Genomic DNA, 17,989 nt, shown 5'->3' on the forward strand with positions numbered 1-17,989 from the left:
ATTACTTTCCAACACTGCATGCTTCCAAGCGTTCTCACGACATAAAAAAACATCTAATATCCCAACAAACGGGACGTCCTGAGGACATTTGGCGACATGCCAATTAGGTCCCTTAAGGGTTTTGGCGCGACATTATCTCACTGCCGTTCTCGGTATGACCTTTGTCTAGTTTCCTGTATGCTCCTGGGACATCACAGAGGACCATTTCAGGATCTTTTTAGGACATTCTCAGGACTTTCATTTTACTAGTCCTTAGGATTACGCTCTTGGGACGTTGTGTCATGGTCCCCTGAATGTTCTTGGGACGTTGTGTCATGGTCCCCTGAATGTTCTTGGGACGTTGTGTCATTGTTCCCTGAATGTTCTTGGGACGTTGTGTCATTATTCCCTGCAGGTTTTGTTTAGTTCCCGTTCATTTTACTAGTTCTTAAGACTGCGCATGATGGTCCCAAGGGATTGTTCTCCGGGATGCATTTTTATAGTTCCTGGTTTGACCGGGGACGTTTTTAGGATGTTCTTGGGACATCGTGTCATGGTCCCCTGCTCTTTCTTGGGACGTTGTGTCATGGTCCCCTGGAGGTTTTTGTCAGATGGTGGGCACAGGTGTCCCAAACCATTATAAGTAGAGCCATATAATGGCTTTTAGGTAAGTTGTTCAGTTAAAATAGTGCAAGAGTCTTTCATCAATGACAATATGATTATATTTGACATTATCAAATCAAAATGTTATTTGTCACATGCGCCGAATACAACAGGTGTAGACTTTACCATGAAATGATTACAAGCCCTTAGCCAACAATGCCGTTGGAGAAATAGAGTTAAGAAAATATTTACTGAATAAAATATAATGAAAAAATATATATAATAATCAAAATGTAACAGAATAAAATGACATCATAATAATTGGGCTATATACAGGAGGTACTGGTACTTACTGACTTTATTGTCCCCATGGGGAAATGTTGTTGCAGTGTCTTGTACACATTTAAAGTGGTGTTTAAATACAAAACAAAATTGACAACACAACCTTCATAACAGTTAGATAACAATAAAATAAAATAAATTATCATAATTAGAATAAATAAAAAAATTCAAGACTAGCCCACTGGCCTTAGGGAGTCAATATGTACATTAGCCCGAGCTATTTAGGAGGGATATTACACCTGGCACAAATGATTGTCTAGTTCTGTTTTTCCTGCTGAGGGGTGCACTATACCTGCGCCCAGAGGGGAGTAGTTCAAAGTCCAGGTAGAGGGGGTGGCTTGGGTCTAAAATGATTGTGTGAGCCTTACGGAGGGCCCTGACCTTAAAGATCTCATCCAGGCCTGACTGTTTGACTCCAAGCACCTTGCTTGCTGTGGTAATAATCCTTCTCAACATATTTATCTGACTGACAGTGGCATTGTCAAACCAGGGTAGCCTAGTGGTTAGAGCGTTGGACTAGTAACTGAAAGGTTGCAAGTTCAAATCCCCAAGCTGACAAGGTACAAATCTGTTGTTCTGCCCCTGAACAGGCAGTTAACCCATTGTTCCTAGGCCGTCATTGAAAATAAGAATTTGTTCTTAACTGACTTGCCTAGTAAAATAAAAATTTACAAATTTTTAAAAACAACACACAATACAAAAAGTTAAAATACTCTCAATAAAATATTTGTAAAACAGAGTCAGTATAGTAGTCTATATTAGAAGATCCCAGCTTTTTGAGAAAGTACAGTCCCTGTTGGCTCTTTTTGTAGATCAGGTCTATACATTTACTCCACTAAAGCTGATTGTCCAAAAGGACACCCAGATATTTGTATTCCTCTACAATTTCTATATTCTGACCTCTGATGGATGTTGCAGAGGTAGGTGTTGTGTACGCTTCCTGAAGTCTATATTCTGACCTCTGATAGATGTTGCAGAGGTAGGTGTTGTACACTTCCTGAAGTCTATGTACATCTCTTTGGTCTTGTTGGTATTGAGGACCAAGTGTGATTCCTCACACCAATCTACAAAGTAATCTAGGACTTGGCCATAATGGTCCTCGTCATCATACAACAGGCTGATCAAGGCAGTGTCATCAGCAAATTTAACGAGGTGTCTGTCAGTATGGGAACTAGTTCAACTATTTGTGTACAAGATGTACAGGAGTGGGGACAAAACACATCCCTAAGGAGAGCCTGTGTTGGTATTGCGTATATCCGACATATGGGGACTTATTTTGACTCGCTGTGAGTGTTGGCTCAGGAAGTCCAACAGCCACAAAACCAGTCCCCCATCTAAGGAGAAGTCTCTGTGTGGGGGTACAGGTTGGTCGAGTTAATTTGTAAAGTGACTATGCATAGATACTAAACAGCGAGTAGCAGCAGTCTAAAAATAGTCTGGGTGTCCATTTGATTAATTGTTCAGCAGTCTTATGACTTGGGGGTAGAAGCTGTTAAGGAGCCTTTTGGTCCTAGACTTGGCGCTCTAGTACCACTTGCCGTGCGGTAGCAGAGAGAACAGTCCATGACCTGGATGACTGGAGTCTTTGACCATTTTTTTGGGCCTTCTTCTGACACAGCCTGGTATAGAGGTCCTGCATGTAAGGAAGCTTGGCCCCAATGATGTACTGGGCCGTACGCACTACCCTCTGTAGCGCCTTATGGTCAGATGTCAAGCAGTTCCCAAACCAGGTGGTGATGCAACCAGTCTGGATGCTCTCAATGATGTCTCTGTAGAACTTTATGAGGATGTGGGGACCCATGCCACATTTTTACAGTCACCTGAGGGGGAAAAGGTGTTGCTGTGCCCTCTTCACAAATGTCTTGGTGTGTTTGGACCATGACACTTCGTTGGTGGACACCAAGGAACTTAAAAATCTTGGCCCACGCCCTGTCGATGTTAATGCCTGTTCGGTCTTCCTTTTCCTATTGTCCATGATTAGCTCCTTTATCTTGCTCACATTGAGGGAGAGGTTGTTGTCCTGGCACCACACCGACAAGTCTCTGACCTCCTCCCTATAGGCTGTCTACATATTCATTATCTTTGACACATCTCTGCACCTTAGCAAAATAATGCCATCCGCACTGGTATTTTAGTCATCAGTTAATCAGACTATTTTCTCATTGATTTCATGAACTTATTTCAGAAATTTGGTTTGGGTTTTCAGTATAGTTGTTTAATGTTGGTGGGGCATATTATTCTGTTTAATGTTACCCCTGAATCACTATAATAAATCTATTTGTTTTTCTTCAGTGTATTTTTAACAGAGCTGAGATTTACTTTGTGCAAAGTGTAGGAATAGGCCTACAGGTGAAATGTGTCATTGACACAAACATGGTGGTGTGGCAATAAGTTCAGAATTCCATGAACCAAGAGATTGTGAGTTCAAATCCCAGGGGAGGACATAATAATAACGACTATATGAGTAAACATACACAATGTAATCGTGTATGTTAAAAGCATTGTTCATGTGTCATGTTGTCCCTAGCATTTCCAAAACACAAAGAGTTATGACTGGATCAGTGGTTCACCATTTAGGGCCTTGATGGCTTTGGCAACATTAAAAAAGGATGATGTGTAATGTAACTGAGGTGTATGTACCCTGGGTAAAATATAAAAATCATTTGTGGGTGGGATGTTTCTGTGCGACCATCAGTTGACGTCCTCAGGACAAACTTGGAACTTGACAAGACCTCCAGGGGACAATGAGACAGCGTCCTAAAAAAATGTCCTTAGGGACATCCCCAGGGCCAACCAGGAACTTGATAAAATGTCCAGGGGACCATGACATAATATCCTGACGACTTTAGGCAACCATTTCGTGAAGTCCCAGGGACATCCTAACGACTCATTATTGTTTGCAGGGTATGCTCTCTCCAGTTCGTTGACATTTTGCAGTTAGGCTTCATCTAAGTGCTATAAATGAGTCTTCTGGAGAATCTCAGTTAGCTAACCCCCTGTGTCTCAGTGTGATGGCTACTGAAGCCAATACAGATCAGCTACCTCAACTCTCTTATAAGCCTAGCTAAGCCTGTACTGCTGTCATTCAGACACAGACCCCTTTGAGTTTACCTGAGTTCCCTGAGTTTCGTTGGCAAATGATGAACGGTTCCCAGGTATGATGCATCTGTATGTATCTCATCTATCCATCTCTGCCTGTCTGTGTGCCCACCTCTCTAGCTCTTCATTTCCCCCTGCTATCAGTGCTGGCTCAGATCACACTAACAACAGTTTGGGTGCTCTCTATGGCCCTATCAATGCTGGAGTTGGGCTGTGGTGCTGTGTTGACTGCGGGCATGCGCCCCACCCCATCCCCTAGTGTCCCCAGGAGTAAGACATAACCCTCGGCTTTGTGGGCCTTGAATGGTGGGGGGACACTATATCCCCAGTCACCAGATCCCTCCAAGCATCCCACTAATGACCTCACCCTCGCTCATCCTCTGCATCGTTGCTACCGTCGCTGGATTGATTTGTGGCCCCGGTGTAACTGTGTAAGTCTCTGTGTACTGTAAGTGTTTCGTCCCCGCACTCACTGGGCAGTGGGATTGTTAGAAAATACAAAATAAAACCAGGTGGGAGCTGTATGATGGCTGTAAAGAAATAATAGGCTTCCCTGGTGTCAATGAGAATACCCCTTTCTTAATAGCTTCCACACAGCTCGTTGGATGGGTTGGGAAACATAAAGGGCGCTGGGCGTGGTGGCAAGCATAGTGGTGAGTCCTGACATGTTGTTTGCCTGCCCTCCCATCATGTATGACTCGCTGCAATAAATGTAGAAGATGCAATGAGAGACACGATTTTTATTTCACACGATACAAGGGCATCATATAGGCTAGACATGGTAGGCTCAAAAAGCAAATGAATACCACATGTGGCGCGCGGACATTGCAAGACAGGTACATTGTGGAGACATGCTTTGAAGTAGGTTTTTATTACTGAATATTTGAGTAAAGATAGGCAAGTTCAATTAAACACTGAGGCTTGATTTGACATTTCCATGTGAAGGTTTATCTAAATAGCACTGGATGGCTTTGAACTAGTCAAGATGGAAGCACTTGTATTAAGGAGGATACTTTTAACATCCTATATTTTGATATTATTTTCCATTTGCATGCTGAGGCTTACCACAGCCACTGCCCACAGCCCAATCCATTGTAACTCCATAGAAGTCTTATTGTTTAACTATCTGTCACTATTATTGAATGAATATGTTCAGTTTGCAGTAAACTAATAAACTAATTTGTAAACTAATTTGTAAACTAATTTGCAAATAAATTCATAAAAAATCCTACAATGTGATTTTCTGGATTTTTTTTTCTCATTTTGTCTGCCATAGTTGAAGTGTACCTATGATGAAAATTACAGGCCTCTCATCTTTTTAAGTGGGAGAACTTGCACAATTGGTGACTGACTAAATACTTGTTTGCCCCACTGTATGGAACCTCTCACATTAGGTGTACAGTTTAGAACTGTGTTTTCCCACGAATTCCATTTTGGCAAATGTTTGAAAATGATATTTTATTAGCAGCTTCATTACAGGAGTTGCATGTTCAATAATAGTCTATAACATTTTGACTGTAAGACGATAGGCTTGATATTGTTGCATGTTGCCATTAAGCTCTTAACGAAAAATGTCCGTTCCTTGAATGCTTGCATACTATTTTCTGTTGGTCATGTCATGTTACTGTTTGAAAAAAATCTAACCATTTGTTGACCGGTTAATGAGGGTCAGTTAGTCAGGAGCAAAATTTACTGAAATGTGCATCCCTAATTAATAACACTAAAGCCTATACATGGCACCAGTAACTACTCTCCTGTCCTGTCTGATCCCCTAAGACATTCACAAGTCTTTGAAGTACTCACTTGAAAGGGTTGATCTGAATAGTGAGAGTGAGCAGTCCAAAGGAACTCTGTAAACAGTGATTACAGACTGATTAATGAGCTCGAGCCACTCTACCGGGCACACACTGACGCACGCACACTCGCTTTTCAGGCCACACAGAATGTTGTGCTGAGGCAGATTCTGGAGTGAACCAACTCAGCCTAACCTCAGCAAACAACGCTGATTGGAACAATCTACATCAAAGACATTCATATTTATAGATATGCAGTTGGTCTGCCATGTATTGAACTTTTATAATACAGTATATTAATGATATAAGTATTTTTTCCATCTTTCTCCAGTTTCTGCCGAGATCCTGAAAAGCAGTCTGAGCACCATGGAGCGACACATCCAGAGGCTAGAAAACGACATTGAGAATTTCCCCAAGACAGACGACAAAAAAGATAAGTTTGTGGAAAAATTGTCCATATCCTTTTCATGTATTTCATTGATTCCTCCCCTTGTCTTATCTGCAACTGTTGCTGAAGTAGAAAGCCATGCTAGACATGGTTTGGCCATTGGGCGCCTGTGGATTCGCCACCAGAGAGACTGTTCTGTGCTTGTGTTCTCCCTGGCAGGAAAGAGTAGTTAAGGGCCATACGTGTGACTAGTGGTACCCAGGGGCTTAAAGGAATGGATATGGCTGCCTTGCCACTAGTGAGATGTTTATCAGATCTCCTCCTCCTCTCCCCAGAGAGAGTTCAGGCCTGGAGCTATTTTTACCACCACTCCACCACTGCCTACCCTCCGGGACTCTAATGGGGGATCGTTCCCCCACGCGGACTTATTGCCACCTCCTGATTTCATCTCCCGACCGGCCACAGCCCTCTCCACACAGACCTTCTGTGGGCTATCACCTCTCATGGCCCTTCTCTATTTTCGATAACAGAGTGCTTTCACTTAAACTCAAGCGGTTCGGCTCTCAAATCAAATTAGTGATGCCTGAGCACTTCTCAGTGTCCATTTTAAGGAGGACGGCGCCTCGGCAGAATAGGTTTGTCTAGATATATGGCACTTATACACACAATATAGGGTCTCATTGGGGCTATGATACCTCCTATCGATGTCTGCAGTAAAACAGACGGAATTCCTGTATCCTCTGTCTCTCGATATGAGTTACCACATTTATTAAGGGAGTGCAAGAATCATCAATTCAAGGGTAATTCATCAATTCAGGAGGCATTCCATATGTTCAATGCTCACACTTAAGATGGTGTTTAACCTTAATTTGAGTTATTTCTTAGTGTAGTCAAAGTGGAGATTTATTCAAGCTTGCTTTGCACTTTGGCTGGCATAAAAGTAATAGCCAACTCATGCATTAGCAATCTGCTCCCAGTCAAAAAAATCTGTGTAATTAAAAAACAGAGGCTCCGGCTAAGACCTCCCTTGCAGCTCTGAACCAAACAGGCAGAAAAGGCAGCTCAAGGCCCCTGATGTCAGTATCGATTCCGGGGCTTCTTGTAGAATGTGAGCATGAGTGAGATGAAATGGAGAACTGCAGATATACTGCAGCAGTGCTTTCCCTCACTGTCTGGATCGTGTCCCCAGAGAGAGAGAGAGAGGGAGAGAAGCTGCCTGGAAACGCCCCACTTCCTCCCACCTCCTTCCTCACCTGATCTGGCATCAGAACCAAAATGGAGCCTCAGTTGCATTTGCCGAACACATTTTAGTGACTGCCTCATTGTGAAAATAGCTATAGAGGAAATATTGAAATGTGTTGTTTTCTTAGCTCCATTTTGTAGCGTTCCCACCTACCCTCTTTCTCTGTGTTCAGCCAGATTGAGGGTGAATGACAGGGGATTGTAACCAAGCTACGCTCACGCCTTTGCGCATGACAGAGTAGGCATTGTTATCCTTGATAAAGAAAGCCAGAGAGCTGTTTTGCTTTTTCCTTTGTGTCACCCACAATCGACGTTGGGAGTCGAGGTGACTCAAATGGCAAGGAGGAGAGCATATCAGTGTGTATCAGTCCTCCCTTCTGCTCTCTGTCTCTCCCTGTTAGCAAACACCTCCCTCTTTCACCTCTAGAGTTTGACCTGCATGTGACATTTTTTTTCGGGTAATGAAGTGATAAAGTTAATCTGCTAGTCAAAATAACATTGCTCAACCGCAACTAAACAAATCAGTTCACATGATTAGGCATCAAGGGTAATTTGCAAGGTTTCTAAATAATAGATGTGTGATCGAAGGTGCATTTCTTTGTACTGTAGGATCCTGAACACACTTCTCCAGGTGTGTTGAATGTTTCACACCCCTTCAGTTTTTTCCTTACAATTCATGATGTTGAGCTGTCAAAAAGGATGAAAATCGGCTTTGCTTTGAATCATCCTACTCTCTTCTTATTTTCTCCTTGAACATTGAAGTGAACATAAACAATAGTGTTGTGAAAGGTTTTCACATGCAGAACATTGTGTGTTAAAAAAAAATGCTTGCTAAGATATCAGATCTACAGTTGTGCCCCTAGGTAAGAGAGGGAAGTGAAACCATATGTGTGAGATAAAGAGATGGAAAGACAATGCTTGATTTTCCCAGATTTGATGTGCTATATTTTATTTTGACTTTGGCTTAGATAACCATAATCCATATAACACATTGTAGGGTGTGTGAAACTGACAGTTTGAAATTCCTAGCCACATTGTTTGCGGTTTTTGTAAAGATAAACCAGCCAAGTCAAACGCCAGCATACCTTTTTTAAACTTCTTACTGGGATTAAAGAAGGCCGCTGATGCCTTGAAACATGACCGATGAAACAACAACAACAACAAAAGCAGAAAAGGTCATGCATTTGATGGTTGAGCAACCCTGAAAAAGTTGCTTATATCATCTTGACTGTAGAGCAGTGATAAATGAGGAAGTGTGTATGGTAGAGTTTGTCTGCGTGTGTGTGTGTGTGTGCACGCATTTGTGTGTGTGCTTGTGTTTGACAGAGTCCCTTTGGCCTTTTTTCTAAGACTTGCAGCAGTTGCCAATTGAGGTTTTGAAAGGTAACAATGAATGTATCAAAGCAGCACAACTTTAATTCACCTCTTGAGGTTATTATTGTTTTTATAATGAATATGAATCTGTTAAATGTTTCTAATTAATTCAACTGGCTTAGAGATTATGAGTTAGAACTCAGCTTGAGTTCAATTAGAATATCCACACCAGCAAATGGTGAATACCTCATATACTTGAATTCACAGATTTCAAACGGCTGCATTTACCAGTTCATATCTGCAGTCGTTATCTACTGAACAAGACAGCCTGAACCCAACTCCTAGTACTTGCTGGCCTCACACACAGCCCAGCGGAGGTATTTCATTTAGCTTTCCGGATGTATTTTTCTCCCTCCACTACCGTAATGTATGCAAAGTACTGAATGGGGTGTTTGTTCAGCAGTTTAGTGATATCTATCTATCAGATGTAATGGTAGCCCACAAAATTGGCATTGGCCCCTGGGGGCTACTAATTCACTGGAGAGGCTTGAGTGGCTTGGTTGATCCCAGCCCCCCCCTCCCCCTTTACAGATCTATAACTAGTGGATATGAAGGAGTAGGACTCTGAGGGAGGGACAGACTATAGGGACTGTGGATAACATGCTGGGTTGCTAATGGGAGTGTCGTGGGTCGCCGTGGCAATGAGAAGCAGGACTGAGCATTGATGGATGGTTGGCCCCTGCGGTACTCAATGCCATAGTTCAGCCCGCTGATATTTAGCTTAACCTTTCTGCCCCCAAGGGACCTGAGAAGTCGAATTCAGCTTGTGTAATTTTGAACCCCTCCCCTGACACATTAAGACCTGTAGCTGTGCTTTGGTCACGTGGGGCTATAGCTCACTGCATTCGCTGTGTGGCGTATTGAAATAAGTATACAGCTAAAAGCATCATTTCTTATCTGAGGTAACTCCTCCCAGGTACAATACATTGTATAATGTGTTTAATAAAATTAATTAAAATAGAAGAACATACAAACAGATGAATTGCATTGGCTTCCCATACATACTTGTTATCTTGGAACAGTATAAAGACAAAAGGACAGGAAATTAATTAATGGATTGCCACTCACCCCATGTTCCGCCTTATTGTACAGTGATTTGTCCTTTAAAAGTTGCAGCGTACTGCAGCACAGCTTGCATGGTGCCGCAGAATTCTTCAACCACTGGTACCATTAATGCTAGTTAGTGCTAGTTTGACCATAAGAGGGCATCTTTGAGAAGCATTTGATAGCCTTCAATAGTGGCTGTACTAGAAAATGTAATACATTTTTTTTTATAAGAACATAGTATATGGGACTGATTTTAAGAAATGTTGCTTAACCTGTCTGGGCGGAACCTTGTTCCACTAGCGGAACCCCTCGCCAACAGCCAGTGAAATTGCAGGGCACCAAATTCAAAACACAGAAATCTCATAAATCTAATTTATCAAACATACAACTATTAGGCACCATTTTAAAGATAACATTATTGTTAATCCAGCCAGTGTCTGATTTCAAAAAGGCATTACAGTGAAAGCTCCACAAACGATTATGTTAGGTCACCACCAAGTCACAGAAAAACTGCAATTTTTCCAGCCAAAGAGACGAGTCACAAAAAGCAGAAATATAGATTAAATTAATCACTAACCTTTGATCTTCATCAGATGACACTCATAGGACTTCATGTTACACAATACATGTATGTTTTGTTCGATAAAGTGCATATTTTATATCCAAAAATCTCATTTTACATTGGCATGTAATGTTCAGTAGTTCCAAAACATGCAGTGATTTTGGTAGAGAGCCACATCAATTTGCAGAAATACTCATAATAAACATTGATAATAGATACAACTATTAGACATGGAACTTTAGATGAACTTCTCCTTAATGCAACCGCTGTGTCAGATTTTTTTTAAACTTTAGGGAAAAAGCATACTGTGCAATAATCTGAGTACGGAGCTCAGATCCCAAACCAGCCAAATAAATATCTGCCATGTTGTGTAGTCAACAGAAGTAAGAAATAGCATTATAAATATTCACTTACCTTTGATCTTCATCAGAATGCACTCCCAGGAATCGCAGTTCCACAATAAATGTTTGATTTGTTCGATAAAGTTTGTCATTTATGTCCATATACCTCCTTTTGTTAGGGCGTTTAGTAAACAAGTGCAAGTCCAGTGGAAAGGTCGGACGAAATGTCCAAAAAGTTATATTACTGGTCGTAGAAACATATCAATCGAAGTATAGAATCAATCTTTAGGATGTTTTTAACATAAATCATCAATAATGTCCCAACTGGGGGACTGTTGCCAGCAATGGAACGCGAGGTAACTCTCACATGACCGCGTGTCACGAGCTCGTGCCTCTCTGCCAGACCTCTGACTCATTCCCCTCTCATTCGGCCCCCCTTCACAGTAGAAGCCTGAAACAACTTTCTAAAGACTGTTGGCATCTAGTGGAAGTCCTAGGAAGTGCAAGATGACCAATATCCCACTGTATCTTCAATGGGGACTGAGTTGAAAAACTACAAACCTCAGATTTCCCACTTCCTGGTTGGATTTTTTCTCAGTTCTGTTATACTCACAGACATCATTCAAACAGTTCTAGAAACTTCAGAGTATTTTCTATCCAATTATACTAATACTGTGTAGCAGACAGTTTACTCTGGGCACGCTTTTCATCCAAAAGTGAAAATGCTGCTCCCTGTCCCAATAAAGTTAATTAATTTGATTAATATTATGGTGTTTCTATTCCAAGAAAAACAAAAACCTTCTGGGTTTCCGTTAGGATGGTACGGAAAATATGGCTCTGTACAACATGATGGTTGGGAGTAGGCTACAGTACTTGGATATTTAGCTAAATAATTCCATTGTTGTGTGGGGACGCTGGAGACCGGGGTTCAATTCCCTGATGGGAAAGGAGTAGGCTGTCCTTGTGAATGCGAATTTGTTCTTAACTGACTGGACTAGTTAAATAAATGTTACAAGAGCATAACATTTCTACACCCTAATTGTGTAATTGTAGTCTAACCAATACCCACACAGAGATTCAGTGAAAATAAAAAATTGATTTATCGAGACCAGTCCCCATGCTTGTCTTAGAGCAGCGCGGAACGGTGCTGAAATAGTTGTAGGCTATTGCTTCAAATCCTATTGCTTCTAACTTCAATATGCTCTTTAAATAAATAAGACCGACACCACTTTTAACAGCACATTACTCAACACTAGTGAGACTCATGTCGCTTACTGTAGGCCTACAGTATATCAAAATATATAATGTGACTCTCCACCAATAATGAAATATAGAGGATTGGAGGTTTCTAAACCTGTTGCGACTCTAGGGGCAGTATTTTCATTTTTGGAAAAAAAACGTTCCCGTTTCAAACGGGATATTTTGTCAGGACAAGATGCTAGAATATGCATATAATTGACAGCTTTGGATAGACAACGCTCTAACGTTTCCAAAACTGTAAAGATATTGTCTGTGAGTATAACAGAACTGATGTTACAGGCGAAAGCCTGAGAAAAATTCCAATCCGGAAGTGCCCAATATTTTGAAAGCGCTGCGTTCCAATGAGTCCCTATTCAGCTGTGAATGTGCTATCAACCAGCTTACACTTTCTACGTATTCCCCAAGGTGTCTACAGCATTGTGACGTAGTTTTACGCATTTATGTTGAAGAATAGCCGTAGGCGGCTACATTGCGTAAGTGGTCACCTGATGGCTCCCAGGTTGACTCTCGCGTAAAATACAGAGGTAGCCATTACTCAAATCGGTCCTACTGAAAAATGAATTGTCCTGACGGATATATTATCGAATAGGTATTTGAAAAACACCTTGACAATTGATTATAAACAATGTTTGCCATGTTTCTGTCGATATTATGGAGCTATTTTGGAATATTTTTTGCCGTTTTCATGACTGCAATTTCCGGACGATTTCTCAGCCAAACGTGAAGAACAAACGGAGCTATTTTACCTACAAAAATAATATTTTTGCAAAAAAGGAACATTGGCTAGCTAACTGGGAGTCTCATGAGTGAAAACATCCAAAGCTCATCAACGGTAAACGATTTAATTTGATTGCTTTTCTGATTTCCGTGACCAAGTTACCTGCTGCTAGCTGGACAAAATGCTAGGCTATCGATAAACTTACACAAATGCTTGTCTAGCTTTGGCTGTAAAGCATATTTTGAAAGTCTGAGATGACAGGGTGATTAAAACCAAAAGCCACCTCATGGGTCTTCCGGTGGAGGCTGGCATGGGTATTAAACCTGCATCTCTAGCAACGCATTTTGCACTGCGGGAGGCCCCATCGACTCCGGAGCCCCCATCCACAAATTATCAAAATATAGAGAGGTGTTGGGAAAGGTATATTATCCTGCTAATAGCCCATAATGGGCATTTATAACACTGTACATGGTGTCCAGGTCAGGATAACCAAAACATGTATTTATTAAAGACTATCAGAAAGAATTTTGGTACTTATTTATGTTGATCCAAAGCCATGAATGAGTGAGTCACTCAGCATTATGTAGGTGCTGCTATATAACTGTGCCACCATCCTGATAATATAATGACATTTTTTTAAGCGATTGTAATCTGAATAAAGGCCAAAATAATATTTGTATTGGCCAAAACATGTATTTCTGTTTTTAGAGGGAGAGAAATGCTGGGCCAATTGTGGTCAGCTCTATGGGACTCCCAATCATGGTCGGATGTGATACATAATAATAATAATTTTTGTTGTATTATTTGTTTTGTCCTTTCTGGTGGATTAAACTGAAATTGCAACCAATCACAGCCGGTCGTGACTAAGAACCTAACTAAGAAATACATTTGACGATAGAATTCTCCCCCTACCTTCCTGCTAGGCAGGTCTATTGTCGAGCTACCTGCTAATAGCCATAATGGCGCTGTACAACAAGAACATGTATGTTTTGAAAGAGTATTTTCCAGTAAGCAATCATTTGTTTACCTTCGTTAGACAACTTTGTTCCAATATTTCTGTAATTCAGTGATATTTATTCCCATAGTAATTTGTTATTGATCCTTAACTAAATTAATATTGGCATTTTGAAAGAGTGTTGTCATTATTTTATTAACGAAAGCATAAAGATGCCACTATGAGTTACATTGTTTTAGTTTGAACATGCAGACTGGCACTAAGAACAGCGGGAACATTTCCCTTGCAGCGCCATTATTAGTGCAATGCCCCTTAAAGTGTTGCGGCCCAGTCCTGTGCCCCCTGCCCTCGTGCCTTGAACCTTGCGTGCTTTCAGTGGATACAGATGGAGAACTGCAAGGCAATCCCATTGTGCGCCACCTGGGAGCCATGGCCAATATATATTGTCCTGCTAATAACAGGGTTGATAATATATCTGTGAGAATATCCAAGTGGATTTTATATCATTCTAAATTTATAATAATAATAATTGCTTTGTTTAAAAAATAACAATATTTTTAGGCACTAAAGTACAGAGAGGCTTGGAAGAGGAATGGGAAGACCATCATCCACAGTGGATTTTCATAAAAATAGCTACAACTATTCTAAATATATACACATGTCACCAAATAATTGATTAAATCACACTGATTTGCAATGAAGGTCTACAGTAGCCTCAGTAGTCCTCTGTAGGGTAGCACCATTGTGTAGCCAGATTACAGCTAGCTTCTGTCCTCTTCTGGGTACATTGACTTCAATACAAAACTTAGGAGGCTCATTGTTCTCCCCCCCATCCATAGCTAGCTACAGTTAGCTATCATTGCAGTGCATAACATGTAGTTGACTCAAAGAGAGACAATAGTAGAACAGTTTTGGAGAAGTGAATATCTTTAAATTAAGGAGAAAAGAGAGAGATATGTCATAGTATATATATTTTTCACTTTCACTTATTTAGCTAGCATCGAATGCATCTAGCTAGTTTAGCCTAATCAAACACTTGGCTCAAACAGAGAGGGATGCTATGTTAGTTAGCTGACTATGGCTATCCAATACTGGAACTCTTCCAAGTGAAGGTAAGCTTTTAGTTTTATTGATTTATTGCCATCGTGGTCACCGGTGTAACTGCTAAACTGCTTGCTGGCGACTGTGCACTCTATTGCATGATTGTAGCGGGTCTACTAATGCATTAGTTCTAGTAGCTATGTTGACTGTGACGTGACAATGATGTAGGTGGTGTGTAGCGGTTAGAGGTTTGGTATGGAAATGTTTTTTTTGCCTCATCAGACAGCAGATGTGTTCTGTACTGAAGTCCACAAGCTAAGGTAAAAGGTGAGAGGAGGAGAGCACGTAGATAGATGCAAGAAATAATTAGACACAATTTAAACTGTTACTTTAGACAACTGCCTTTGTATTGGGAAATGTTTATACTCTTTTGTTTTATAGAATATGGAAAATAGATTGCCATGTTGGCAGTTTGATTCAAGCTGCTTGTATGTGGCTGCTATGAAAGTGAACTGTGTTTGGGTGTGATCAGGGGTGTATTCATTGTGCTGATTCTGTTTAAAAATGTTTTTTAAACGGAAGCAAATGGAACAAAACAGGGATAAACATACAGTTGAAATCAGAAGCTTACATACACTTAGGTTGGAGTCATTAAATCTTGTTTTCAACCACTCCACAAATGTATTGTTAACAAACTGTAGTTTTGGCAAGTTGGTTAAGACATCTACTTTGTGCATGACACAAGTAACTTTTCCAACAATTGTTTACAGACATATTATTTCACTTATAATTCAATGTATCACAATTCCAGTGGGTCAGAAGTTGACATACAAATTGGTGTCATACTTGACATCATTTGGGTCAATTTGAGGTGTATCTGTGGATGTATTTAAAGGTCTAACTTCAAACTCAGTGCCTCTTTGCTTGACATCATGGGAAAATCAAAAGAAGTCAGCCAAGACCTCCACAAGTCTGGTTCGTCCTTGGGAGCAATTTCCAAACGCCTGAAGGTACCACATTCATCTGTACAAACAATAGCACACATGTATAAACACCATGGGACCACACAGCTGTCATACCACTCTGGAAGGAGACGTTCTGTCTCCTAGAGATGAATGTACTTTGGTGCGAAAAGTGCCAATCAATCCCAGAACAACAGCAAAGGACCTTGTGAAGATGCTGGAGGAAACAGGTACAAAAGTATCTACAGTGGGGGAAAAAAGTATTTAGTCAGCCACCAATTGTAAAAGTTCTCCCACTTAAAAAGAGGAGAGAGGCCTGTAATTTTCATAATAAATGACAGACAAAATCCAGAAAATCACATTGTAGTAGGATTAATGAATTTATTTTCAAATTATAGTGGAAAAAGTATTTGGTCAATAACAAAAGTTTATCTCAATACTCAATACTATACACCCTTTGTTGGCAATGGACAGAGGTCAAACGTTTTCTGTAAGTCTTCACAAGGTTTTCACACACTGTTGCTGGTATTTTGGCCCATTCCTCCATGCAGATCTCCTCTAGAGCAGTGATGTTTTGGGGCTGTTGCTGGGCAACACGGACTTTCAACTCCCTCCAAAGATTTTCTATGGGGTTGAGATCTGGAGACTGGCTAGGCCACTCCAGGACCTTGAAATGCTTCTTACAAAGCCACTCCTTCGTTGCCCGGGCGGTGTGTTTGGGATCATTGTCATGCTGAAAGACCCAGCCACGTTTCATCTTCAATGCCCTTGCTGGAAGGAGGTTTTCACTCAAAATCTCACGATACATGGCCCCATTCATTCTTTCCTTTACACGGATCAGTCGTCCTAGTCCCTTTGCAGAAAAACAGCCCCAAAGCATGATGTTTCCACCCCCATGCTTCACAGTAGGTATGGTGTTCTTTGGATCCAACTCAGCATTCTTTGTCCTCCAAACACGACGAGTTGAGTTTTTACCAAAAAGTTATATTTTGTTTTCATCTGACCATATTACATTCTCCCAATCTTCTTCTGGATCATCCAAATGTTCTCTATCAAACTTCAGACGGGCCTGGACATGTGGAGTTTGGAGTGTGACTGTTTGAGGTTGTGGACAGGTGTCTTTTATACTGATAACAAGTTCAAACAGGTGCCATTAATACAGGTAACGAGTGGAGGACAGGAGGAGCCTCTTAAAGAAGAAGTTACAGGTCTGTGAGAGCCAGAAATCTTGCGTGTTTTTAGGTGACCAAATACTTATTTTCCACAATAATTTGCAAATAAATTGATAAAAAATCCTACAATGTGATTTTCTGGATTTTTTTTCTCATTTTGTCTGTCATAGTTGAAGTGTACCTATGATGAAAATTACAGGCCTCTCTGATCTTTTTAAGTGGGAGAACTTGCACAGTTGGTGGCTGACTAAATTTTTTTTTTTGCCCCACTGTATATCCACAGTAAAACGAGTCCCATATATCAACATAACCTGAAAGGCCGCTCAGCAAGGAAGAAGCCACTGCTCCTAAACCGCAATAAAAAAAACAGACTAAGGTTTGCAACTGCGCATGGGGACAAAGATCGTACTTTTTGTTGAAATGACCTCTGGTATGATAAAACAAAAATAGAACTGTTTGGCCATAACATCGTTATGTTTTGAGGAAAAAGGGGGAGGCTTGCAAGCCGAAGAACAACATCCCAACCGTGAGGCACGGGGGTGGCAGCATCATGCTGTGGGGTGCTTTGCTGCAGGAGGGATTGGTGCACTTCACAAAATAGATGGCATCATGAGGGTGGAAAATTATGTTGATATATTGAAGCAACATCTCAAGACATCAGTCAAGAAGTTAAAGCTTTGTCCCAAATGGGTCTTCCAAATGGACAATGACCCCAAGCATACTTCCAAAGTTGTTGCAAAATGGCTTAAGGACAACAAAGTCAAGGTATTGGAGTGGCCATCACAAAGCTCTGACCTTAATCCTACAGACAATTTGTGGTCAGAACTGAAAAAGCTTGTGCGAGCAAGGAGGCCTACAAACCTGACTCAGTTACACCAGCTCTGTCAGGAGGAATGCGCCAAAATTCACCCAATCAACCAGACAGAGTTTGAAGAATGTTTGAAAATAATAATCAGCAAATGTTACACAATCCAAGTATGCAAAGCTATTAGAGACTTACACAAAGGTGCTTCTGCAAAGTATTCAGGGGTATTGTATATGTCTATATTTCATTTTCAACACATTTGCAAAATGTCTAAAAATATATTTTCACTTTTTTAATTATGGGGTA

General features: G+C 40.9%; 1 protein-coding gene across 1 annotated transcript in view; it reads left to right on the plus strand.

The window, feature by feature from the left end:
- Positions 1–17,989, plus strand: part of LOC112256388 (protein diaphanous homolog 2) — a 629,309-nt gene that overhangs the window by 451,473 nt on the left and 159,847 nt on the right. The window contains 1 exon segment of the mRNA XM_024429614.2: positions 6,148–6,272. Within this exon segment, the coding sequence (XP_024285382.2) occupies positions 6,148–6,272 (125 nt within the window).

The sequence above is a fragment of the Oncorhynchus tshawytscha genome, linkage group LG08 (genome assembly GCF_018296145.1).
Source record: "Oncorhynchus tshawytscha isolate Ot180627B linkage group LG08, Otsh_v2.0, whole genome shotgun sequence".
NCBI classification, from domain to species: domain Eukaryota; kingdom Metazoa; phylum Chordata; class Actinopteri; order Salmoniformes; family Salmonidae; genus Oncorhynchus; species Oncorhynchus tshawytscha.